Source organism: Macaca mulatta, chromosome 10, assembly GCF_049350105.2.
Source record: "Macaca mulatta isolate MMU2019108-1 chromosome 10, T2T-MMU8v2.0, whole genome shotgun sequence".
NCBI lineage: Eukaryota > Metazoa > Chordata > Mammalia > Primates > Cercopithecidae > Macaca > Macaca mulatta.
In genome coordinates this window covers 116,906,093-116,930,895 of record NC_133415.1, presented here as the reverse complement: position 1 = coordinate 116,930,895, position 24,803 = coordinate 116,906,093, and the positions used below count along the sequence as shown (strand labels likewise).

Below are 24,803 nucleotides of genomic sequence, written 5' to 3'. Positions count from 1 at the left end.
GCTCAGAGCATGGCCAGGGACTCTGTCAGAAGTGCTAACTCTGCAGGTGAGTCCAAGGCTCTGAAGTCCAGGAAGCTTGGTCCCCAGCCTCCAGGCAGGGGACGTATGGCAGAGCCCATGCCCTGGGCCTGGGTCTGAGGCCAGCTCTTACACTGCTGGCTGTGATTTGGGGCAAGTCTCACAGCCTCCTCGTGCTTCAGTTTCCCCATCTATAAAACAGACAGTAGCTCTTGCTGTGCAGACGAAATACATTAACACGGAGTGTGGAGTTGGGTCAAGGTTAGCTTGGGAGGTTACTTCTTTCTTCTGCTGCTGCCCCTGATCCCAAAGAATGCCAGAGGCACAGCCTGCCCGCTGCCTCTCAGGGAAGGGGAGGGAACAGGTGTCAGGGACTTTACCTCCTGTGCTCCTCCATGGGCCGAGATCAGGGAGCGGGTGACAGACTCCCAGACCCGTGCATCAGATGAGGGAACCAGGGGTCAGTCCCCCAGCAAATGCAGGGTGCCAGGGGCCAGAAAGCAGGCCCCAGCCTGGCCAGTCCTGCAGAGGAGGCTGGGCAGTCTCTGAGCCCAGGCCGTGGCCACCCCTCCTGAGGCAGCAGGAAATAGCCTGGCCAAGCTCACAGCCAGGGCCCGCAGCTCCCGCTTCCCTTCGGGCCCGTTTCCTTTATCCGGTTGTTTTGCTCCGAATCCACCAAGTCCAGCCTTCCCCTCCCCTCAATTTCCACCCCCGGCCCCGGTCCAAAGTGGAGCAGGATGGATACGTGACGTTTTAGGGGCCCCAGGAGTCCCCCGCTCTCCCCTCCGCCCAGCCGGGAGCAGCTGACCGAGCCGGAGCGCGCCCAGCGTCCCGCGCCCGCCCTCTGCTGCCCGAGGCTGGGAGCGGCGGCTCCGCCCCGTCCAGGTGCCACAGGAGGTGCCGGTCCCCGCATTCCCCCTCCACCGCCCCCCCGCCATCGAAGCGCAGATCCCGGGGCGGTCCCAGGCCCACAGAGAGGCAGGCGAAGGGAGTGCCGGACCCGCAGCGCCAGCTCCGTTTATTGAGGCCTTCGGCGCGTGGAGGGCGGGCCTCCTCCGAGACCCAGCGGCGGCCGGGCGCGCTCCCTTCTCCAAGTCCTGGGCCCTGCGGGGAGCGCGGGCTGCGTCGAGCGGGGGGCCGAGGTCACCAACAAGTCGACAAAACGAGGCGCGTCTCCAGGCTCTGCCGCGGCCCCGCTGGTTCTCCTCCCCGCGCAGGGCGCCGGAGGCAGAGCCAGGCCGGGCCGCGCTAGGAGCCCCTGGAGGCCGGGACGTGCAGCGCGAAGAGCTTCTCCCAGCAGGTGGCGACGGCGTCCAGGGCGCGCAGCAGGAGCTGCCTTCGGCCGCCGCGACGCCGGGCAGGGCGCACCTCGGGCCGCCGGCTCCGCTGTCGGGGACAGGGCGGTCAGCGAATGCGCACGGCCCCCGCGCCCAGCCCGGCCCCTGCGCCCAGCCCGGCCCGGGAAGGGAGGCGCGGCCCAGCCCGACCTCAGCCTAGGGCCATGGAGCCCCAGGACGCGCGGCGGCCCTGTGGGGTTAGGGGAGGTCTGGCCCCGGCTGCACTCAGGGACGCACACCTGGGGCAGCGTCCTGCAGTGGCGCCGCATCACCGCCTCGGTGCGCACAGCCACGGTCCACGCAGCTCTCTCCAGGGCACCGCGGCGGCTCCCGGCCACCGTCCCGCGCAGGGTCCGACCCAGGGATGAGATGGACAGGAGGATACTGTGCTCCTGGGGAGGGAAGGGAGGAAGGCGGGGTGGGGGTCGGGGGAGACTGAGAGAGGAGCAGACCGGCGAACTTGGGTAGGGGCGCCTCCTCCATACCTTCTGGGCGCCACAGGAGGCCCGAGGCCGTCCCCGCCGTCCCCAGCTCCCGGGTCTAGTCAGGTTTTTCTGTATGAAATGAAAGTGTCTGGAGCCTGGCCTGGTCTCTTCGGCCCCCGCCCCGCCCCACTTCACGGCAGCCTGCAGATCCTCGAAGATGATGGCGCGATAGTGGCGAAGCACGTCGGGGACGCTGCAGGCCGGGGAATGGGCGCGGCTTGGCGCGGTCCCCAGCAGCGCCAACAAGAGCGCCCAGAGTGCAGGCTTGGGGGATACCTGGAGGAGACAGCAGGCTGGGGTTAGGCCTGGGGGCGGGGGTTCCCAGCACAGGGAGCAGCCAGCCCGCCTGCACTTTGTCTCCGCAGAAGCCCCACACCACGGGATCTCTGAGCCTTATGAAATGGACATGTCAACCAGCCAAGAAAGGCTGTAGGCACAGGCCTGGCGGGATAAATCAGGAGAGACAACAGATAAGTCTGCAAACCAGACAGCTCTATGCTCCCTGCAAAGATGTGCAAGGGGTGAGTGATGTGGGTTGGGAGGCCATGTCACTGAGCCCTGAAGAGCCCAGCAGGAGACTGAGGGGGCAGGGCCAGAGGCAGGAGAGCCTGGCTCTGTGGTCCACGTAGGAGGTCCATGTAGGCCCACCTGACCCTGCACAGCTCGAGTGGGGCTGGTCTGCAGGCTCTTGGGGGTACAGTAGGAAGTTGTCCCAGTACAGGCTGCCCCACCCATGGCCACGCCCATTCAACTCCGCACGTCCCACACTGGCGCCCTCTGGGTTAGCTCAGAGACATGGGGACTGGGGAACTCCTTGTACCTCCGACCCAACTGGGGCAGGGGCTCAGAGCTCCAAGCCGCACCCTATTGGAAGGGGAAAGCTGGGGGGACTCCCAGAAGCCACAGAGGAAGAAGCAGCCACCACATCCAGCCCCAACCAACAGTTGCAAAAGCCCCCTCTGCCTGTACCAGCCGCCCCACGCCATCGCTCCAGGCAGCCTATGCCACGGGCCTCCGCGGACCCAAAGTGGAGGGCCTGCTCCCACAGGGAAAAAGCCCAAACATCAAGGAGACAGCTGATGGCCCCCAGGTTCCCAGCCACTCAAAGGGGCCAGCCCCAAACCTTCCCCTGGGCCCCCGCATGGAGTCAGACAGCAGATCTAGGGCTGGAAAATTAATCATGCGAACCCGACCGAGATAACAGGACTCGACTCGGCTTCCCAGCCCTGGCAGGGGAGCCTGACCAAGCAGCACCCCAACCCTCGCCTAGAGCTGGGGGCCTGGTGGGGGTGGCAGCTCCTGCTCAGAGCTTGAAGCGGCAATGGCTGGAAGAGCAGACGGCTTGCTACGGCCCCTTCTTGAACCTGGCCCCCCAACCACACACGCCACGGCCAACTTGGTGGGCTCAGGATTGCCACGTCATCCCCTCTGCCTGCTCTGGGTCAGAGGTCATAGCGAAAACCAGAGCCTGACTCCTAAGCAGGCCAGCTGGAGCTGCAAGGATGTCCAGCACCTGCTGTGTCCTACCCAGGTGGACAGGAGGATACTGTGCTCCTGGGGAGGGAAGGGAGGAAGGCGGGGTGGGGGTCGGGGGAGACTGAGAGAGGAGCAGACCGGCGAACTTGGGTAGGGGCAGGCTGCCCTGGGAGTCCCACCTGGCCTGTTAGTACCACTTCCTGGCTCAAGCCTCAGCCCAGCTTAGAACAGGGTGGCCCGGCACCCGGGAGCCCCCCTCGCCCAACTACCAGAAGCCAGGGCACATGCACCCACTGCCACCCACAGTGACACAGTGACCAGAGCCAACCGGAGATTTCCCGGTGGGACTCAGGGGAACAAGCAGTGTCTCCTGAGCTGTGTGTACCCCCAGCCCCTCCACCCAAGTGAGCCCCTCCCTAGAGGAGGCCCACAGCTGCTCACCATGGGCCTTTCAGCGTCTTGCCCTCCCTCACTCCCGCCAGCAGGCCACACACATGATCCTGGGGTCCTCGGACGGGGTGTGCACCACCGCACCAGGTCCACCACCAGCCAACGGCTTCCCTGGACAGGCTGCCTGGAGGACTGCAGAGGGGCAGGCCAGGCGGAGGCTTTTGAAGTTGGCTCCTCCAAGCTGAGGGAGGGAGCAGGAGAGGGAAGGAGGCCACGCAATCCCAGCCCTGCCCCCTCCTCCCCACTCCCTATCACTTCAATTAACCTGGCCCTGGAACTGAGTAGCCACCTCTCCCAGGGGATCCAGGGCTAATGTGGGTCTTGGATTAACTTGTCAGTCCCAGAGATACTGTTCTGTCAAGGAGGGGCGGGGCGCTGTGTGGGCTGGGCGGTGCAGGGCCCAGCTGGTGGGGGAGGGGAGCCAGGTGAGACTGGGGCCAACTCTGTGGCCGGCAAGTGCTGCCTCTCCCAGGGAGCTGGCTGATGGGCAGAGCTGGCAGGAGGCCCTCATGCCCGCCCCAGCTGCTGGACCTGCAGCCTGACATCCAGGGGGCCCTGCCCCAGCAGGTCCCAAGACGTGGGGCTTCCCGGGCCCCCGCTGCTGGCCCGGCCTCACTCCTCCTGGGCTGAGGGGTCTCGCTGGGGCTGTGACTCTGCGTAAAGACACCGGGAGCTGGCGGGTCCCCATCCTTGGCTGCTGTCACTTCTGCTGCCGTCTGGGGCAGGCGCTCTGGTTTGCAGCCTGACAGGCCGTGGTGAAGACACCTCGGAACAAGAGCAGCCTCCGAGGCGCAGCTCGCCTTCGTGGGCTGAACACGAGGCGCAGCTCGCCTTCGTGGGCTGAACAAATCTCCGTTGGAACAAGAGCAGCCTCCGAGGCGCAGCTCGCCTTCGTGGGCTGAACACGAGGCGCAGCTCGCCTTCGTGGGCTGAACAAATCTCCGTTGGAACAAGAGCAGCCTCCGAGGCGCAGCTCGCCTTCGTGGGCTGAACACGAGGCGCAGCTTGCCTTCGTGGGCTGAACAAATCTCCATTGGAACAAGAGCAACCTCCGAGGCGCAGCTCGCCTTCGTGGGCTGAACAAATCTCCGTTGGAACAAGAGCAGCCTCCGAGGCGCAGCTCGCCTTCGTGGGCTGAACAAATCTCCGTTGGAACAAGAGCGACCTCCAAGGCGCAGCTCGCCTTCGTGGGCTGAAAAATCTCCGTTGGAACAAGAGCAGCCTCCGAGGCGCAGCTCGCCTTCGTGGGCTGAACACGAGGCGCAGCTCGCCTTCGTGGGCTGAACAAATCTCCGTTGGAACAAGAGCAGCCTCCGAGGCGCAGCTCGCCTTCGTGGGCTGAACAAATCTCCGTTGGAACAAGAGCGACCTCCGAGGCGCAGCTCGCCTTCGTGGGCTGAAAAATCTCCGTTGGAACAAGAGCAGCCTCCGAGGCGCAGCTCACCTTCGTGGGCTGAACAAATCTCCGTTGGAACAAGAGCAGCCTCCGAGGCGCAGCTCGCCTTCGTGGGCTGAACAAATCTCCGTTGGAACAAGAGCAGCCTCCGAGGCGCAGCTCACCTTTGTGGGCTGAACACGAGGCGCAGCTCGCCTTCGTGGGCTGAAAAATCTCCGCTGGAGACAGGTTAAGGTAGTTTCCCAGGGGGAAAAGTCAGTGATTCACACAACAGTCAAGAACAGACCACACAGGTGACAGGAGTCCCCTAGGATTGTAACACTACATCTTTACGTTTTTGCTTTTTCTGTGTTTGGATGTGATTAAATGCTGTGACAGGCTGTGCGGGTCTGCAGCCCAGGAGCCCCAGGCTCTGGCACACAGCCTGGGGGTGCAGGAGGCCTTGCCTGCCAGCCTTGGGTAAATGCACTCTAATATCTGCAAGACAACATCACCTAAGGAGGTGTTTCTCAGAATGTGTCCCCACCGTTAAGTGACGCACAACTGTAGCTTGGCCTCAAAGCATCTGAGAAAACCCCACACAGGCAAGAAAGAGGAGACACACATGGACAACGCAAGTGCTCTGGAACTTTCCAGGGGCCCTGCAGGAAGCCTCCCCTGAACACGGCCTGATACATTCTTTTCTGTGTGACCCCTCAATGCCCACCCAGCTGAGGTCAGAGAAGTGCTTCCTTCCTAGGCCTGTTTCCACATCTATACGGGGCCAGGCTGGCTTTTCAAAATTCCTAAGCCTCAATTTCCACATCTGTACAGGACCGAGATGGTTTTACAAACTTCCTCGGCCTCGGTGTCCACATCTGTACAGGACCGGGATGACTTTACAAACTTCCTCGGCCTCGGTGTCCACGTCTGTACAGGACCGGGCTGGTTTTACAAACTTCCTCGGCCTCGGTGTCCACGTCTGTACAGGACCGGGCTGGTTTTACAAACTTCCTCGGCCTCGGTGTCCACGTCTGTACAGGACCGGGCTGGTTTTACAAACATCCTCGGCCTCGGTGTCCACGTCTGTACAGGACCGGGCTGGTTTTACAAACATCCTCGGCCTCGGTGTCCACGTCTGTACAGGACCGGGATGACTTTACAAACTTCCTCGGCCTCGGTGTCCACGTCTGTACAGGACCGGGCTGACTTTACAAACTTCCTCGGCCTCGGTGTCCACGTCTGTACAGGACCGGGATGACTTTACAAACTTCCTCGGCCTCGGTGTCCACGTCTGTACAGGACCGGGATGACTTTACAAACTTCCTCGGCCTCGGTGTCCACGTCTGTACAGGACCGGGCTGGTTTTACAAACTTCCTCGGCCTCGGTGTCCACATCTGTACAGGACCGGGCTGGTTTTACAAACATCCTCGGCCTCGGTGTCCACGTCTGTACAGGACCGGGCTGGTTTTACAAACATCCTCGGCCTCGGTGTCCACGTCTGTACAGGACCGGGATGACTTTACAAACTTCCTCGGCCTCGGTGTCCACGTCTGTACAGGACCGGGCTGACTTTACAAACTTCCTCGGCCTCGGTGTCCACGTCTGTACAGGACCGGGATGACTTTACAAACTTCCTCGGCCTCGGTGTCCACGTCTGTACAGGACCGGGCTGGTTTTACAAACTTCCTCGGCCTCGGTGTCCACGTCTGTACAGGACCGGGGTGACTTTACAAACTTCCTCGGCCTCGGTGTCCACGTCTGTACAGGACCGGGCTGACTTTACAAACTTCCTCGGCCTCGGTGTCCACGTCTGTACAGGACCGGGCTGACTTTACAAACTTCCTCGGCCTCGGTGTCCACGTCTGTACAGGACCGGGCTGACTTTACAAACTCCAAAAGGCTGCAGCTCTCTCTTCGTCTTCAGAGTAAATGTTGAAGGCTCCCTCATGCTTCCATGTCTCCATGAAAGATCAAAGGAAACTCCTCCACAAGTCTGAATGAAAACACTCATGAAGCTCCAGCAGCTGCTCCTCAGGACGGGGCGAGAGGAAGGACTTCCAGATTTCAACGATTTGAGCTGGACCCCAGGTTGCCTGCCCAGCAGAGACCAGCAGTTCCTGACCCCACACGGGTGGCAGGTCCCTTGCCCTGGACTGGCCATGTCCTCGAGGTCCCCAGAACCACAGGGAAGGGGGAGCCATACCCACATTCTGGTCTACCAGGACCACCCCATGTGCAGACAGGGATCCCCCACCCCAGCCATTCTCACTCGTCAGGAGCAGGCAGACCACAAGGCCTAGCACAGGCCCCCACGTGCAGGAGGGCAGAGCTGTGGGTCAGTGACTGACCACCACCACAGGCCCTGCCACTGGTACCACAAAACAGGTTGGGACCCTCCGGGACTCCCCTCTCACAAGGAACGTCCAGGGACAGCTGCTCTCCAGCAGCCTTCTTGGCCCACGTGACAGTGCCCTCCTCCTCCCCTGCAGGGCTTAACAGCTGTCCACCCACACCCTCTGGGCCAGCCACCAGCTCCAGCCAGATGTCTCCAGCCCTGGCCTACACAAGAGCCAGCTGGCTCCCAGCCGGATACACACACACGATCCCAGGCCTGACGACGTCCTTTATCCTTATGCAGCTAAGGTTGAAAAGCAGCCAACTCTCCCAGGTAATGCAACGTTCAACCTAGAGATGAGAACCATTACAGTGCTTTAAGGTTAAATTAGCAAAAATAAACTCACGGCCGGGTGCGGTGGCTCACGCCTGTAATCCCAGCACTTTGGGAGGCCGAGGCAGACGGATCACCTGAGGTCAGGAGTTTGGGAGCGGGCGCCTGTAGTACCAGCTACTCGGGAGGCTGAGACAGGAGAACTGCTTGAACCCAGGAGGCAGAGGTTGCAGTGAACCGAGATCGTGCCACTGCACTCCAGCCTGGGCAACAAAGCGAGACTCTGTCTCAAAAATAAATAAATAAATAAATAAACTCACCTCCAAAGGTAAGAACGCCTCTTACTGGTGACACTGTCACTCGACACATGCCTGAGGGGCCTGGGAGGCTGTATGGAGAGGCCCTGGGCAGAGCTGAGTTCTGTTTGCACTCAGACTCCAGGGAGGCCCCAGCTGTCCCCTGACCAAGACCCTTGCAGGCGGCTGCCAGGCTCCTGCGAGCACCTTGGTCCTGCAGGCAGCTCGGTCCCCACTATCTCCAGCTGTCCCCACACAGGGCTTTCGGCCAGAACATCTGCACTCCCACCACCTTCTCTACAGTCTGGGGGAACCCGGGCACCTCCACAGTGCCGCCTCTGTGAGACACTGGCTATCTTGGGGAACCCGGGCACCTCCACAGTGCCTCCTCTGTGAGACACTGGCTATCTGGGGGAACCCGGGCACCTCCACAGTGCCTCCTCTGTGAGACACTGGCTATCTGGGGGAACCCGGGCACCTCCACAGTGCCTCCTCTGTGAGACACTGGCTATCTGGGGGAACCCGGGCACCGCCACAGTGCCGCCTCTGTGAGACACTGGCTATCTGGGGGAACCCGGGCACCGCCACAGTGCCTCCTCTGTGAGACACTGGCTATCTGGGGGAACCCGGGCACCGCCACAGTGCCTCCTCTGTGAGACACTGGCTATCTGGGGGAACCCGGGCACCGCCACAGTGCCTCCTCTGTGAGACACTGGCTATCTGCAAGAGGCTTCTGCCCAGGCAAGGGTGATCACAGCCAGGACAGTGTGGGACAGGCCAGGACAGCGTGGGACACGCCAGGACAGCGTGGGACACGCCAGGACAGTGTGGGACACACCAGGACAGGCCAGACTGGGGCAGCAGAAGCAGGAGCCAGGGAAGGCCCCAGAGAAAACCAGCAGGCTGCCTGCTCTGACACGAGACATAAAAACTTTTAATGAAGGAGGACACGGCTCAGGGCCCTTCCACAGGCCCTCCCACGTGCGGCCCAACCCTGCCCCACGGAGACCGGCCACGGCGAGCGACCGGTCCATCAGAAGGTGTTCTTGATGCGGCCGGCCACCAGCCTAAGGATGTCCCCGATCTTCTTCTGCCAGTTGGCGATGTCCTTGGACACGGCACACCACAGCTCCCCATGCCGCGGCTCTGCGCTCTCGCAGCGCTTCCGCACCTCCTCCTGCTGCTCCTGGGGGGACCACAGGGCACTTCAGGCAGGGGTCCTCCCACGCTACTCCCCAGACCTCGCCTGCTTCTCGCCTGCCCCCATGCAGACCTGGCTCTGGCAGGACCGACCCCAACTGGCGGGCGAGGGGGCACAGGCCCTGCAGCAGAAGGCAAGGCTCTTTCAGGTGTGTTCCTCAAAGGAGCCTGAGGAGCACGGACCCCCCAGCCTCAGCGCACAGATGAGGAGCTGAGCCAGGCTCCCCATGTCTGTGCCTCACACAAGTGGTCACATCTGCCTTCTCCAAACAAGGAGTTAGGGTTCATGTGGGCTGGCAACACTTTCCAGGGAAGACCAGGACAGCCTGACCGCCTCCAGCACAGCTCTGGGGGGCAGGTGGGAGCGGAGGGGCTGCTGTCCAGGCTCTCCTAGAAAGCCATACCCAGGCTCAGGCCCAAGAAAAAGGCCAACTCCATTCCCATTCCTCAAGTGAGCCCAGGCCCCAGCCAGCAAGTAACTCATTAAAATACGCCAGCAGACAGGCCACTCTGAGGAACTGGGCACCTCAGTTCCAGGGTGTGGAGCTGTGAGGCTATAAGCAGAAAACGGATGTGGAGGCAGAGACTGCCTTGGGGGGGGGCGTCGAGGATGCTGTGCCCCACCCACCCGGTCCATCCTCCCACCGCCGGGCAGAGTCACGCGGGCCGTGGCCACCTCCTAGAGCCCCCGGGGCTGGCAGAACTCCCCACCACGGTCCCGGAAGGCACTGAGCGGCGGTCTGCCGAGGGGCCTCACCTCAGTGCCATGCTGCAGCTCAAACTTGTAGAAGAAGGCCCAGGCATCCCCCAGGTCCGAGTCAATCTTCACAGTGCGGTGGAACCACTCCCTGGCCTTGGTGATCTTCCGCTGACTCCAGAACAGCCTGTTCCGGAAGGACAGGAACCAGAGTGAGTGGCTGCAGGACAGTGTTCTGGGGCAGGGGAAGGGCTCCAGGGCCATCAGCTTCATCCCTGACCCGCAGCCCTGGAGCTCCCCGCAAGAAGGCCCAAGGAGCAGGGCCTGGGCTGATCTGGAAATTGCCCCAGATCATTAACTTGAAGTCGTCCTTCACAGGTCTAACCAAATCGTTTTTTTTTTTTTGAGACGCAGTCTTGCTCTGTCGCCCAGGCCGGCGTGCAGTGGTGCGCTCTCTGCTCTCCACAACCTCTGCCTCCTGGGTTCAAGTGATTCTCCTGCCTCAGCCTCCTGAGTAGCTGGGATTACAGGCACCTGCCACCATGCCCGGCTAATTTTTGTATTTTTAGTAGAGATGGGGTTTCACTGTGTTGGTCAGGCTGGTCTCAAACTCCTGACCTCATGATCCACCTGCCTCAGCCTCCCAGTGCTGGGATTATAGGCGTGAGCCACCGTGCCTGGCCCAAATTGTTTCTTTAAAAATTGGCCGGGCGCGGTGGCTCAAGCCTGTAATCCCAGCACTTTGGGAGGCCGAGACGGGCGGATCACGAGGTCAGGAGATCGAGACCATCCTGGCTAACACGGTGAAACCCCGTCTCTACTAAAAAAAAAAAAAATACAAAAAACTAGCCGGGCGCGGTGGCGGGCGCCTGTAGTCCCAGCTACTCGGGAGGCTGAGGCCGGAGAATGGCGTGAACCCGGGAGGCGGAGCTTGCAGTGAGCTGAGATCCAGCCACTGCACTCCAGCCTGGGCGACAGAGCGAGACTCCGTCTCAAAAAAAAAAAAAAAAAAAAAAAAAAAAAATTCACACGCAGGGAAAGACCTTCCAACTCCATAAAATTAGGGTCAAATACAAGGAGATGAAACTAAACCTGACACAAAATTAAACTACAACTTTGATGAGGGAAAGTTACACAGTTTCAGCTCCTCACTGAGACACCTGCTGGATCATCCTGCCCCGCCTGGCCTCCAGCAGCAACCCCAGTGAACACTGAGAAGATGGACTTCGGGCAGCACCAGGGCCTGGGCCTGCGGCCCACAGCTCTCAGGCCACAGGATTGATACCACCGTGCCTGCCAGACACATGGACACCTGAAAACCAGGCCTGAAGAGGTCCATGCTGGACTATCAGAGGCCAGGTTGGGGGTGTGCATGGCACCCCCCCAAACTGCTGGAGAAAGGATGGCGGGCACTGCTGCTGGGCACGCTGGCAGGCCTGGGACTCTGCGTTGCTGCCACCCTTCCCACCCTCTCCTCGGGGTCACCTCCCCCTAGAGCCAGAGGCACTGCAGTCAAGAGACGACACGAGGAACCCTCCACTCCAGGCAGCTGTTTGGGTTCGTCTCAGTTGCCAAACGGAATAATTTCACACTCTGATAACCTGATTGTTTTTTAAGCCTTGTGGTATTCTTAATTGCCCAGTGTTAGATAAACTGTGATTTAAGGAGCACAAACCCAGATAGCAGGCACACAAAACACTGGCTTGGGAATAGCAAGGAGTGACTTATTTACTTTAGCAAAGCCTTTTATAAGGTTTTATGGCTGCACTATCAGAGTGTCACCCAGAAGTCACTCTGGGAGGTGGACGCACAGGGGAGGACCAAGGGAGCACCAGGCAGACACAAGCCACCCTGTGGGGAGCCTCTCTCATCTGTCAGGGGCCCGCGGGCAGGGGAGAGGAGGTGCCCCTACAGGCAGGCCTACGGGGGCAGCACCCAGACCTCTGGAGACCAAGCACCACTGCCACCCAGTGCTGGGGAGAAGGGATGGAGAGAATCAAGAGCCAGCACTAGGAAGGCTGTTGTCTCTGCATGACCCATGGCAGGGCAGGTGGAGGGGAAGCCGGGCACGTAAGGTGAGGCCCCTCGCCGCTGGGGTCAGACACACCACCTCCGCCAGGTGAGCCCATGTCCTGAGCTGCAGCCTCAGGAGTCCAGGGTTCTTCTAAGAACTCCCTTCACCCCTACATGGTCACTTCCCAGCCTCCTGATGCACACTCAGGCCCAGCTCCTTCTCAGACTGTCATCCTCTTTCTAGAAGGAAACAGAGACCCTGTGGGTTGGGGATGGCCCCGAGCTCCCTGCTGTGCCCCGCACGTGGCAGGCCTTTGCCCACATGTGCCTAGAATCTGCACGCTCTGCCCCACGGCTCCAAGCAGCTGCCTTCGAGGTTTCAGAGTCATGTCCCCAGCGAGTCTCTGACCCAGCGGCCAGCACACCCGAGTGTGAATCACATGGTGTGAGGTCACTCACGGATCTCTGCCTCCCCTTCACACCACGTCTTCTGAGACAGCCTCCAGCAGTCATCGTGGCACCCCTGGGCACACAAATTAGGCTCCAGTCTCCAGCTCTGGATTATTTACGGGCCACAGAGCTGCAAGTGATTTCTTGCCCCAACATAAAGCCTCTTGTCCAAAGGGGCTTCGCTTACCACTTAAAATTCTGTGTGAACCAACATCAGCAAATCTATCCTGTAACCCAGGCCTGTGTAGGTGTAAACTAAAAAATTGCAGAGACGAAGAGAGCAGCCTCCTAGAAGAAGCCGGAACAGAGGAAGGGCTGAACCACACCCAGGGGATCCCTGGGGAGGGAGGGAAGGAGAGAGAAACAGAAAAAAGAGAGAGAGAGAGAGAGAGACTGGCTGTCCCTCCCCAGGGCTTTGGGACAGAAGCCCACAATGCTGCAGCACCCTCAGGTTTGTCTCTGCCGGGAGAGGCGCCTGCCCCGGACCACAGCAGGAGTGACAGCAGCCGAGGATCGGGGGAGCGCACCCTGCCGCCGGGCATCTTTACAATGACCAGGGAGAGGCAGACAGACTGGAAAAAGAGCCCATGAGGACCCCAAGGGTCAGCAATCCTGTGGGGACGCCTCACTCACTTGGCCACGGCCAGGAGCACATGAGGGTCATGCTCACACTTCTTCAGGGCATCCACGCTCTTGGTCCTCCTCTGGGGCCTCGCCTCGAGGAAGATGGCCTCAGACCACAGGATACCTGCAATTCAGAAACAAAGAACAAAGATCTGCACTCCAGCCTCTGGTTCCGGAAAGGTGCCCAGCCTACAGAGATTCTAACCCAGGACGTCCTCAGACGGTGACGGGGCCTCCCACACACTGCTTGCAGAACTTGTGCAAGAACCACGAAGGATGAGTGTTCTGGCCCACCCAAAACCATGGCAGCCCCAAGGGCACAGACAGGACACTCTGCAGAGTTTCACTCTGTCGTTCAGGCTGGAGTGCAATGGCGCGATCTTGGCTCACTGCAACCTCCCACTCCCAGGCTCAAGCAATTCTCCTGCCTCAGTCTCCCAAGTAGCTGGAATTACAGGCGTGCGCCACCATGCCCAGCTCATTTGTGTATCGTAGTAGAGACGGGGTTTCACCATGTTGGCCAGGCTGGTCTCAAACTCCTGACCTCAGGTGATCCACCCGCCTCGGACTCCCAAAGTGCTGGGATGACAGGCGTGAGCCACCGCTCCTGACGGATTTATTTGTTTTTTGAGACAGGGTTTCACTCCTGTGGTCCAGGCTGGAGGGCAGTGGTGTGATCTCGGCTCACTGCACCCTCTGTTTCCCAGGTTCAAGTGATTCTCGTGCCTCAGTCTCCCAAGTAGCTAGGATTACAGGCACGTGCCACTGTGCCTGGCTACTTTCTGTATTTTTTATAGAGACGGGGTTTCACTATGTTGCCCAGGCTGGTCTCAAGCGACGGACTCCTGGACTCAAGCGATCCTCCCGCCTCAGCCTCCCAAAATGCTGAGATTACAGGCGTGAGCCACCACACCTGGCCAATTTCTTTTAATTTTAAAAGAAAAAGAAATGATAACACTTCAGAACATGAAATCAAATTCTCCCATTTTGAGGCCAGGAATTTCATTAAAATGTCTTAATGGCCAAGTATAGCTGAAACTTTTGACTGAAATGATTCACACAAACAAAACATTTTAATAAAGTCTGTCGGAAGCCTGAGTCCCCACTCCCTGAGGAAGCGCCAGCCCTGTTGAGTCTGGGAAGCCAGAAAGCACCCCCTTACCAGAGTTAGGGCACTCCTGCAGCGCCTTGGCCATGAGCGTATTTGCGATGTTCTTCAGCCCTGCACGGTACTCCAGCCGCACGGACTCCAGCCTGAGGAGACAGGCCCCGGGAGCTCCCACAGCCATCTACCAATGGCGCATATTCTGGAAGCTTCTGGGAAGCCTTGTCTGAAAAGGCTCCCCACCCAGTCACAGCAGCAAGAACTCCATTCCCTGCACAGCACAGCTCACCCACCACAGAAGCAAGGCACTGCCGCCCACATCCCTGCCAGCCCCACTGGCAACCGCCCCAAGGGCAACACCTCAGAAACTGACGCTGTCCAGATGCAGGTGAAGGCATCCAGCACAAGCAAGACCAGCCTGGGAGAGCCAGGGCCGCACAAGGCCCCCAGGAGCTGCCTGTCTGCAGAGTGCAGTACTCCAGCCCCGTCACCCTGAGCTGGATGCAGCACCTCCATGAACAGAGCCTGCACCTCGCAGACTCCTACCCACCTCCAGGGCCCTCCACGCCACCTCCTCTGTGGAGTCAGCTCTCCGGGGTCCATCCTTCCCTCGTCCCAGCCATCGTCAACCCCTCCCTCTCCCAGGCACCCTCCATCAGAACACAAACTAAACTGCATCAAACCATCTGCAGGCCTGTCCCAGTACCTAAGCCGAACCCTCCCAAGGCAGGGACCGTGATTTTTCGTGGCCAGCACCTACTGCCTCGCAAGCCCCCGAGCCTGGAAACACTGCACAAGTCACTCCACACAAGCAGCTGGGTGAGGACGGCCCACCTGATGGGTAAGCTGTGCCAAGAGCCCAGGCTGCCCCCACTCATCAGGACTCACCACAGCCCAGGGTTCTTTGGGTTCTTCAGACGAGACTTTTCCAAAATGGCCCGGGCTCGAGTTAGCTGCCCAATCTTCTCCTCCAGCCGAGAGAGCAAAAGCCACAGGGGTGTGGAGTGGGGACACTTCTTCAACTGCAGCCGACAAGTGAGAGAGCAGCTCAGGTGGTGTCTATGAAGAACTGGGACGCAGCCATGCCAGCTGCTCACTGCAGTGGGCGAGCCAGCACCTCAGGACTGCCTGTGTCCCACTCTGCATTTGTGGGTTTACGAGTGTGCGGTGGTGCTGTGGACCTGTGCACACAGGTCTGTACATACCAGCCTTTACTTCAGGTGTGCCACGCTCTGCACTTCTGAGAGCAGCGTGTGCAGCTTCATACAAGGCAAAGCACAGAACTCAGTGAGGGGACCGGGGTGTGGGTCCTGAGCCCACAGCTCCCTCGCTGTAACCCCCAGCCCTCCACATCTCCTCAGAGGTGAAGGGCAATGGCCCTGCACCAGGGGGCTCAGTTCTGTGAATGCCGGGCCAGCTGCAGCCCGAGGGTGCAGGCAGACATACCCCCTGGTTATAGGCTTCCCGCGCGTTCTCCATCATCTCCTTCTGCTCCTCGATCTGCCCCTTCATCATCCACAGCTTGGGGAAGTCCTCATAGTGCCGCAGGGCCTCCTCGCACAGATCCTGGGCTGCCCTGATGTTGTCTTGCACCCACTCCAGCTTCACAGACTTCATGAACACCTGTGGGGCAGACACGCACCGTCAGCAGGGCATCGGCTCCAAGGCACGTGCTTCGTGTTACGCTCGTCCTCGACACTGTTACCTGCAGCACTGTGGGTACTTTTGTAAGCTTTTCATAGCCTGTTTGTGTACACAAAAGGTGGGGATAAATATATGAGTATGTTTTTGTTTTGTTTTTTTGAGATAGAATCTTGCTCTGTCACCCAGGCTGGAGTGCAGTGGCGCGATCTCGGCTCACTGCAAGCTCTGCCTCCCAGGTTCAAGTAATTCTCCTGCCTCAGCCTCCCCGAGTAGCTGGGACTACAGGCACACGCTACCACACCTGGCTAATTTTGTATTTTTAGTAGAGACGGGGTTTCACCATGTTGGTCAGGCTGGTGTTGAACTCCTGACCTCGTGATCTACCCTCCTCGGCCTCCCAAAGTGCTGGGATTGCAGGTGTGAGCCACCGCGCCCGGCCGCATGCAGGTTTTGTTGTTGTTGTTGTTGAGTTTCCCTCTTGCTGCCCAGGCTGGAGTGTAGTGGCGCAATCTCAGCTCATGGCAACCTCCGCCCCCAGGTTCAAGCAATTCTCCTGCCTCAGCCTCCTGAGTAGCTGGGATTATAGGCATGTGCCACCACGTCCAGCTAATTTGTATTTTTAGTAGAGACAGGGTTTCTCCATGTTGGTCAGGCTGGTCTCAAACTCCCACCCTCAGGTAATCCATCCGCCCTGGCCTCCCAAAGAGATGGGATTACAGATGTGAGAGCCACCACGCCCGGCCACACGGATGTTTTAAAGTCACATCACAAAGATGAGTGTGCTGTGTGCTGAGATTACAGGCGTGAGCCACCATGCCTGGCCATATGAATGTTTTAAAGTCACATCACAAAGATGAGTGTGCTGTGTGCTGAGATTATAGACGTGAGCCACCATGCCTGGCCATATGAATGTGCTCTGGTCTCGTTTGCCTGCTGTCATCTCACATCACCACTCAAGCCAGGTGCGGGGCCCACGTGTGCACACCACGCACCCCGGATGGCCCAGCCCTGCCTGCCACTGCGTACCCGGGCGGTGGGGGCGCTGCTCCGCGCCTTGGCCAGCAGCCTCCGGGCCCGCTCGTACTCATCATTCTCGGACTCCAGCTTCACGGCCGCCAGCCAGATCTCCTCGCTGTTGGGGTTGGCCTGGAGGGCAAGTACAGCAGCGTCAAGAGGGGTCAGAACACAGGGACCAGCGCCTGATCACACTTAATCAAAAGCAGGCAGGCAGGAACTGAGCCAGGCCTTGTTCTGCTGCAGGATTAGTCCGGCCCAAGCCCTTCCCAGGGAGGAGATGACAGAGCAGACTCCAGTGCAAGAATCCGGACTCACCTGGAAACACACAGGTCCATGTTCACTCTAGTACAGCGCGGACAGCGAGGAGGCTGCCAAAGCACTGAGCAATAATGGGGGTGGGAGCAGGGCCATCTTATCCAGGATCCATCCACACCCTCTCAAAGCCCCTGAATGGGTCACTCACACCCTATAGAGACCCACCACACCCAACCTCGCTCTTTGCCCTGAGCCTGATGAAAGGAAGCCAGCTGTTCTGTCCTCATGAGCCCACATGGGCAGGAGAGAGGACTCCCAGAGTGCCACTGACATGTGGAGAAGGCGTCCACAGGCCGAGGAGGCTCACACAGCCCAGAGCCCAGTGGACATGAAGGCTCTGCCCTCGGAGCCTCCCCAGGGCTGGTGCCCAGGGCTGTCTGAATGCATCCTAATCAGCACAGCCGCTCACTGACCATGCAAGATGACCACATCACAGACCTGAAAAGCAGCCCAAAAACGATGGGCAAGGAAAGCCGCCTGACAGGCAGCAGAGAGCGGGCAGGCGGAGGGGACGCTGCGGTCACCCACAGGAGTGATGCCATCTCAAACAGGCAGCTGAGAGCGGAAGGTAAAACCCAGGCCAGGCCCCTCTCATGATGTTTGCTCAAGGAAGGGCACGCTCTATGACATTAGCCTGCACTGCAGTAACTGACGTTTATACAGCATTCTACAGTTTATTAAAAAGTATGTCATGAAGTATTAGGATGCTATATGTGAAAATAAAGACAAGTACTTAAAAAAACACACACACACCTCATGACAACCAGGCACCCTCAGACAACCCGGCTCAGCGAGGCTGTCTGAATGCGTCCACTCACGTAAGGGCACCCTCAGCCCGTGTGACCTCATGCTCTACACTCTGAAACATTTACCCGTGGTCACACGGCGTCGGGGGCCAAGAGGTACGTATCTGCCAGGTGGCTGCTTTCCTACTCTCAGGCCCCTTCACGGCCCCTGCTCCCGAGGAGCAGCCCCTGGACTCCAGTGCACCCAGCCACAGCACGTGCCACGTTGTATGTGGGAGATGTTCAGGCCCCAGTCAGCACCCAGGTCAGCTCCTGTGTGCACAGGCCCCTCACCGCACAGGCGACCTCACCCACCTGGAAGGCCAGAGCCAGGATGCTCCTTGCTGCGGGCACATCCCCTGCCAGCCACTTGGACTTGGCGCCCATGAGCCACAGCACCTCCGCTTTGGGGCAGTGGGCCACAGCCCTCTGTAGGAGGGCTTCCAGGGACTCCCTGCAAGATAGAGGCCACGGTCACCCGAGTCAGGGCCATCAACCAGACACACGTCACACTCAGCCACGGCGTGGGTGCGCCAGAAAGACAGTTGCTGCTCCAAAGTTCGATGCTGTAAATGATTGACCAGATTTTACGATGGGGAGAGTGTGGGGAAATCTTTCCTCTCCATAAAGGTTCTAAAACCAACTACTGAAGAGGGTTCTACAAAGCAATGCATTGTTTAAATAGCAGAGCTGGAGAGAGAACTTCACAAGAGAGCCTTTTACAGCCATGTGTCCTGGAGGCAGCAATAACTTCAGTCTGTGACAGGGGAGGCCTTTTCATCTTGAATCACAGAGGACAAGCGCACCCCGGACCCACTGATAAAGATTATGATCCCAGGTTGACTCTTCCGGCATCCAAAAGAATTATCTTATAGAAAGAAAGTGATTTTAGGTCACTATTGAGCAAAACTGCCAGCCTTGGGCATCAGGTCTGATGCCCCTGGACTCTCCCGTGGCCCACCACCCTCAGTCACATCATCTTGCACCAACGACCCCTTTGGGCCTCAGTGAGTGCAACAGCAAGACAAAGTGAGCACATGATCACACTGTGTGGGGCAAGGGCCACGGCAAAGCAACTGTGCTCTCCAGAGGACCAGCTCCCCAGCACTACGGCCTCGCCTCATCCCTGCAAGCTCATCCCTGTGAGCGTGCACTGGGGAGAAGGCAGGGCAGCAGGAGGGCACTGCCCGCTGTGCCCAGGGGTCAAAGGCAGCAGTTCATATTCAGGTCACAGGCCGAGAGATCTCAGTCTACACCTGGCCCCGCCCTGTTCTTCACTCAGACTGCCCCAGGTGACCTTCTACAGGGGACACCATGAGAGCCATTTCAAAACATCACCAAAGGAGATCACTTCAAAACACCAGACCAGCGGGTGGACATGGGGAGCGGCCAGGGCTTCAGGAGGACACATGCAGAGACACCCTGAAGAGGCTGAGATTAAACCACACCAGAGAAGGAAAGACAATGGCTCAACATTCTCAGCTGTAGACCTAGTGAAACCAGCAGGGCCTGTCCTCACCTGGCACAGGGAGCGTCACCCGAGGACCTGGGAGAGGACGGACAGAGGGTGTGTGGGGACACGAGCCCAATGCCCTTGAGAACTACCCATTTAAAACAATAAACTGCAACGCCAAATATAACCAGCATTTACAGCCAATAGAGCAGACCTGAAAAATGTTTTCAATTAAAGAGTACAGTTAAAGAAAATTGTCAAGGACCTCCTCTGAGCACAAAAACCCGTCAAAACCCAAAGCCGCTCCACTTAAATGGAAAACATGCCTGCCTGAGCCCAGATGCTGCCCCACCCACCGCTGCAGCCAGTGCTCAGTCATGGGCCACGCAGGCTCCAGCCTCAAGTCTACACCCAGGCCACTCCTCAGGCTACAGGCCCAGGCATATGTACGTGTGTAAGCACACACACTTCGCAGGATGGGCCCCCTGGGGTTCCTTAGTTTCTCAACTAGAAAACAGTAACAATCGGCCGGGCGCGGTGGCTCACGCCTGTAATCCCAGCACTTTGGGAGGCTGAGGCGGGCGGATCACGAGGTCAGGAGATCGAGACCATCCTGGTTAACACGGTGAAACCCCGTCTCTACTAAAAATACAAAAAATTAGCCGGGTGTGGTGGCGGGCACCTGTAGTCCCAGCTACTCGGGAGGCTGAGGCGGGAGAATGGCGTGAACCCGGGAGGCGGAGCCTGCAGTGAGCCAAGACTGCGCCACTGCACTCCAGCCTGAGTGACAGAGCAAGACTCCATCTCCAAAAAAAAAAAAAAAAGAAAACAGTAACAATCCTGTCCCAGAAGGGACTATAAAGATGGATCCAGCCGGGCGCAGTGGCTCACGCCTGTAATCCCAGCACTTTGGGAGGCTGAGGCGGGTGGATCACGAGGTCATGAGATCGAGACCATCCTGGCTAACACGGTGAAACCCCATCTCTACTTAAAAAATACAAAGAAATTAGCCAAGCATGATGGCAGGCGCCTGCAGTCCCAGCTACTAGGGAGGCTGAGGCAAGGGAATGGCGTGAACCCGGGAGGCGGAGCTTGCAGTGAGCCGAGATCGCACCACTGCACTCCAGCCTGGGCGACAAAGCGAGACTCTGTCTCAAAAAAAAAAAAAAGATGGATCCAGTTGCAAAGTCCCAAGTGCCATAAAATCCTTGATCACGACCAGAGGGCCAGACCTCAAATGGGCACAAGACTGGATGAGCAGAGATGAGAGGTTTACATTCAGGGCTACACAAATGGAACTGGAGGTTTCATTAGCACCCTGGGGCAGGCGGGTCCCACCACTTACCGAGTGCCATGGTTCTTCTCGAAGTACGCGGCACGCAGCCACACACTCTTCTTGCTGGGAAACACCTGCAGGGCGTAGGCGTAGATGGCTCGTGCACACTCCAGGGCATTGTGGGCTACACACTAGAGCAGAGAGACAAACATGAGAATGGGAAGCCCAGCGCTGGCCACAGAGCAAGTGGCCTGATGCCCTCCCCAGCCTCATACGATTCTCAGTGATGACATCTGCTAGAAGGTGTACCACGGTGTTTTATCTAATTAGAACCACAATCCAGGCCAGGTGCCGTGGCTCACGCCTGTAATCCCAGCACTTCTGGAGGCCGAGGTGGGCGGATCATCTGAAGTCGGGAGTTCGAGACCAGTCAGACCTACATGGTGAAACCCCATCTCTACTAAAAATACAAAAATTAGGCCGGGCGCGGTGGCTCAAGCCTGTAATCCCAGCACTTTGGGAGGCCGAGACGGGTGGATCACGAGGTCAGGAGTTCGAGACCATCCTGGCTAACACGGTGAAACCCCGTCTCTACTAAAAAATACAAAAAACTAGCCGGGCGAGGTGGTGGGCGCCTGTAGTCCCGGCTACTCGGGAGGCTGAGGCAGGAGAATGGCGTAAAAACCCGGGAGGCGGAGCTTGCAGTGAGCTGAGATCGGGCCACTGCACTCCACCCTGGGCGACATAGCGAGACTCCGTCTCAAAAAAAAAAAAAAAAAAAAAAATACAAAAATTAGCCGGACGTGGTGGCATGCACCTGTAATTCCAGCTATTCGGCAGTCTTGAGGCAGGAGATTCGCTTGAACCCGGAAGGCAAAGGTTGCAGTGAGCCGAGATCACACCACTGCACTCCAGCCTGGGTGAGAGTGACACTCTGTCCCCCCACCAGAAAAAAAGTAGAACCACAATCCAGGACTGGGAAACCACACTTCTGGGCACAGAAAACACTGTAGTTCTTACTCCGGCATTACAAGCACTTTGAAAACCAGCTGTCTCACTCCAGTGTATGTGAAAGAGACAAACCTGAGGATGAGGACAAGAACACTGAAAGAGGAGCACATGGGTTTGCCTGCTGGTTTCTTGGCCGGCGAGAGGTGCATGAGTAACTAGCGCAGGTGATGGAGGTGTGCACACACACGCACAGGACTGTGGCTGAGGCATATGCACATATGCCACGCATACACGCACACACAGGGCTGTGGCCCAGGCATATGTACGTGTGCACGCACACACACGCACACACATGCACACACACGTGTTGTAACTGCAGATCGAACATATATATATTTTTTATCAGGTGTAGTAGCCAGGCGCAGTGGCTCACGCCTGTAATCCCAGCACCCTGGGAGGCCAAGCCAGGTGGATCACCTGATGTCAGGAGTTCGAGATCAGCCTGACCAACATGGTGAAACCCTGTCTCTACTAAAAATACAAAAATTAGCTGGGCGTGGTGGCGTGTGCCTGTAATCCCAGCTGCTTGGAAGGCTGAGGCATGAAAACTGCTTGAACCCGGGAGGCGGAGGTTGCAGTGTGCCAAGATTGTGTCATTGCACTCCAGCCTGGGTGACAGAGCGAGACCTTGTCTCAAAAAAAAAAAAAATTAGGTATAGTATATATTTACCATGATAAAAAGTTACATTCAGGCCGGGCGTGGTGGCTCAAGCCTGTAATCCCAGCACTTTGGGAGGCCGAGACGGGCGGATCACGAGGTCAGGAGATCGAGACCATCCTGGCTAACATGGTGAAACCCCGTCTCTACTAAAAAATACAAAAAACTAGCCAGGCGAGGTGGCGGGCGCCTGTGGTCCCAGCTACTCAGGAGGCTGAGGCAGGAGAACAGCGTGAACCTGGGAGGTGGAGCTTGCAGTGAGCTGAGATCCGGCCACTGCACTCCAGCCTGGGCGACAGAGCGAGACTCCGTCTCAAAAAAAAAAAAAAAAAAAAAAAAGAAGTTACATTCATTAGAAACCTGTAAAAGACAAGTGAATATAAAGAGAAAAACCCATCCACTCCAACAGAACTACAGTAAACACAATTCTATTTTCTTCAGGCCTTTTTTCCCCTATACTCAAGAATGACTTTATCTCTTGGCATCAACAACAAAAGATAACAAAAGAGCCAGTCGCCATGTGCAGTGCTAAAGCATCTGGGGGTTCGTCTGACCGGCAGTCACGACACCTGGAGACTCACTGGGCCGGGTGCAGACACCTGTTCCTACTCAGCCTCACACGGGGACAAGTCACCGTCCTCTGCACCCTGCAGATGCTAAAAGGATTTTTCTTTTTTAAGACAGTCTCGCTTTATCGCCCAGGCTGGAGGGCAGTGGCGTGATCTCGGCTCCCTGAAACCTCCACCTCCTGGGTTCAAGTGATTCTCCTGCCTCAGCCTCCCGAGTAGCTGGGATTACAGGCGCCGCCACCACACCCAGCTAATTTCTGTATTTTTAGTAGAGACGAGGTTTCACCATGTTGGCCAGGATGGTCTGGAACTCCTAATCTCAAGTGATCCACCCACCTCAGCCTCCCAAAAGTGCTGGGATTCCAGGCATGAGCCACCGTGCCTGGCCACAGAAAGGATTCTTGTACCAAGAACAAGTTTGTTGCTGAAGGTGAGTGAGAGGCCCCCAGAAAGCGGGTCAGGAACAAAGTTTTGCAACTGTGAACACGACAGTGGGGAAGATCTGGACGGGCAGCTCACAGCTGTCCAGGTCCCACACGGGGCACCCAAGAACAGTTCCCAGAGGAACGCCCAGCATGAAAACGGGCGAGGAGAAAGAAAAGGAGGGGATGTCACTGAGATTTCTTCACTCAGACCTGCTGCCTCCCAGGTCACATGGCTTCAGTCTGACTCAACCAGCACAGAAACCAGCAAGGGCCCTGCCTCGGGCACTGTGTCCTGACCAGGAGCATCTGAGGGGGTCAGGGAGGGTGCCAGTGAGGGTCAGGCCCTGGATAGAGCACTCTGGTCTATGCCCCTCTGTGATTTCTGATCCAAGTCCTGAGGGTTGGTGACAAAGCATTTCAGACTCTCCACTGCCTCCTCTGACCTTCACAAGCAACCCGAGAGTGGCCTGAACACCCACAGGGTCAAGTGATGCCATGCCCAGGGCCCTGGTGTCCGGGACGGAAGCAGCACTATAGCTCACTTCTGGGCACAGAAACACTGTCCGCCATACCCCAGCACGACGAGCACTTTGAAAAACAACTGTGCTTACTCCAGTGTATGTGAAGGAGACGACAAAATGAGAAGAGAAAATCAGGCTGGGAGCAGTGGCTCACACCTGTAATCCCAGCACTTTGGGAGGCTAAGGCAAGTGGATGGTCTGAGGTCAGGAGTTCCAGACCAGCCTGGCCAACATGGCGAAACCTCGTCTCTATAAAAAATACAAAAATTAGCCGGCTGTGGTGGCAGACGCCTGTAGTCCCAGCTACTCAGGAGGCTGAGGCAAGAGAATTGCTTGAACCCCTGAACTGGTAGGTGGCGGTTGCAGTGAGCCAAGATCGTGCCATCGGACTCCAGCCTGGGCGACAGAGTGAAGACTCCATCTTAAAAAAAACAAAAACAATGATGACGACAACAAAAACGTTACCGCTGCCCTGCGTCTTAACTCACCTAAGGACCGATGTGTGTATTTTAGCACACATGGGGCGGGAGGATGGCCCAGCCAGCACACAAGCTCTGGGTCGTGCCACACGGGGTGCAAAGGAACCATGTGTGTATCACACAGACAATGCCAGCAGTGGGGTCTGATCCCAAGGACCAAAGGAGGAGCCACTGGCCAATCCAGATGGAAGGAAGTGAACACACACGGATGAAGGAGAAAGTGAAGCTCTTCATTACTGTAGAATTCCAACTAATAAAATGTAGGAGAAACTGTTCACAAAATCATTATGCGGGTGTGGCCAGGCACAGTGACGTACCCGTAATCCTACACACTTTGGGAGGCTGAGGTGGGATCACTTGAAGCCAGGAGTTCAAAACCGGCCTGGACAACATAGTGAGACACTGTTTCTACAAAAAAAAAAAATTAATATAAAAAAGATTTTTTAAAAAAT

General features: G+C 57.9%; 2 protein-coding genes across 3 annotated transcripts in view; both read right to left on the bottom strand.

Annotated features, from left to right (window-relative positions):
• Window positions 1-1,010: 1,010 nt before the first annotated feature.
• On the bottom strand, window positions 1,011-5,965 carry C10H20orf204 (chromosome 10 C20orf204 homolog). The gene is made up of 4 exons (XM_028828561.2): window positions 3,758-5,965; window positions 1,841-2,116; window positions 1,595-1,747; window positions 1,011-1,404 (listed from the first exon to the last, which is right to left on the bottom strand). Exons 1-4 carry the CDS (start codon window positions 3,758-3,760, stop codon window positions 1,267-1,269), a joined length of 570 nt encoding a protein of 189 aa, XP_028684394.2. The 5' UTR covers window positions 3,761-5,965; the 3' UTR covers window positions 1,011-1,266.
• A 3,057-nt stretch (window positions 5,966-9,022) lies between these two features.
• PRPF6 (pre-mRNA processing factor 6) overlaps window positions 9,023-24,803 on the bottom strand; it is a 54,059-nt gene continuing 38,278 nt past the window's right edge. For both annotated transcript variants that reach the window (XM_077952201.1, XM_077952200.1), the window contains 9 exons: window positions 20,758-20,879; window positions 18,275-18,413; window positions 16,869-16,988; window positions 15,645-15,821; window positions 15,087-15,220; window positions 14,256-14,347; window positions 13,103-13,217; window positions 10,067-10,193; window positions 9,023-9,295 (listed from right to left, as the gene is read on the bottom strand). In XM_077952201.1, coding sequence (XP_077808327.1) covers window positions 9,143-9,295; window positions 10,067-10,193; window positions 13,103-13,217; window positions 14,256-14,347; window positions 15,087-15,220; window positions 15,645-15,821; window positions 16,869-16,988; window positions 18,275-18,413; window positions 20,758-20,879 — 1,179 coding nt within the window. In that variant the 3' untranslated portion in view covers window positions 9,023-9,142. The remainder of the gene's footprint in view (window positions 9,296-10,066; window positions 10,194-13,102; window positions 13,218-14,255; window positions 14,348-15,086; window positions 15,221-15,644; window positions 15,822-16,868; window positions 16,989-18,274; window positions 18,414-20,757; window positions 20,880-24,803) is intronic.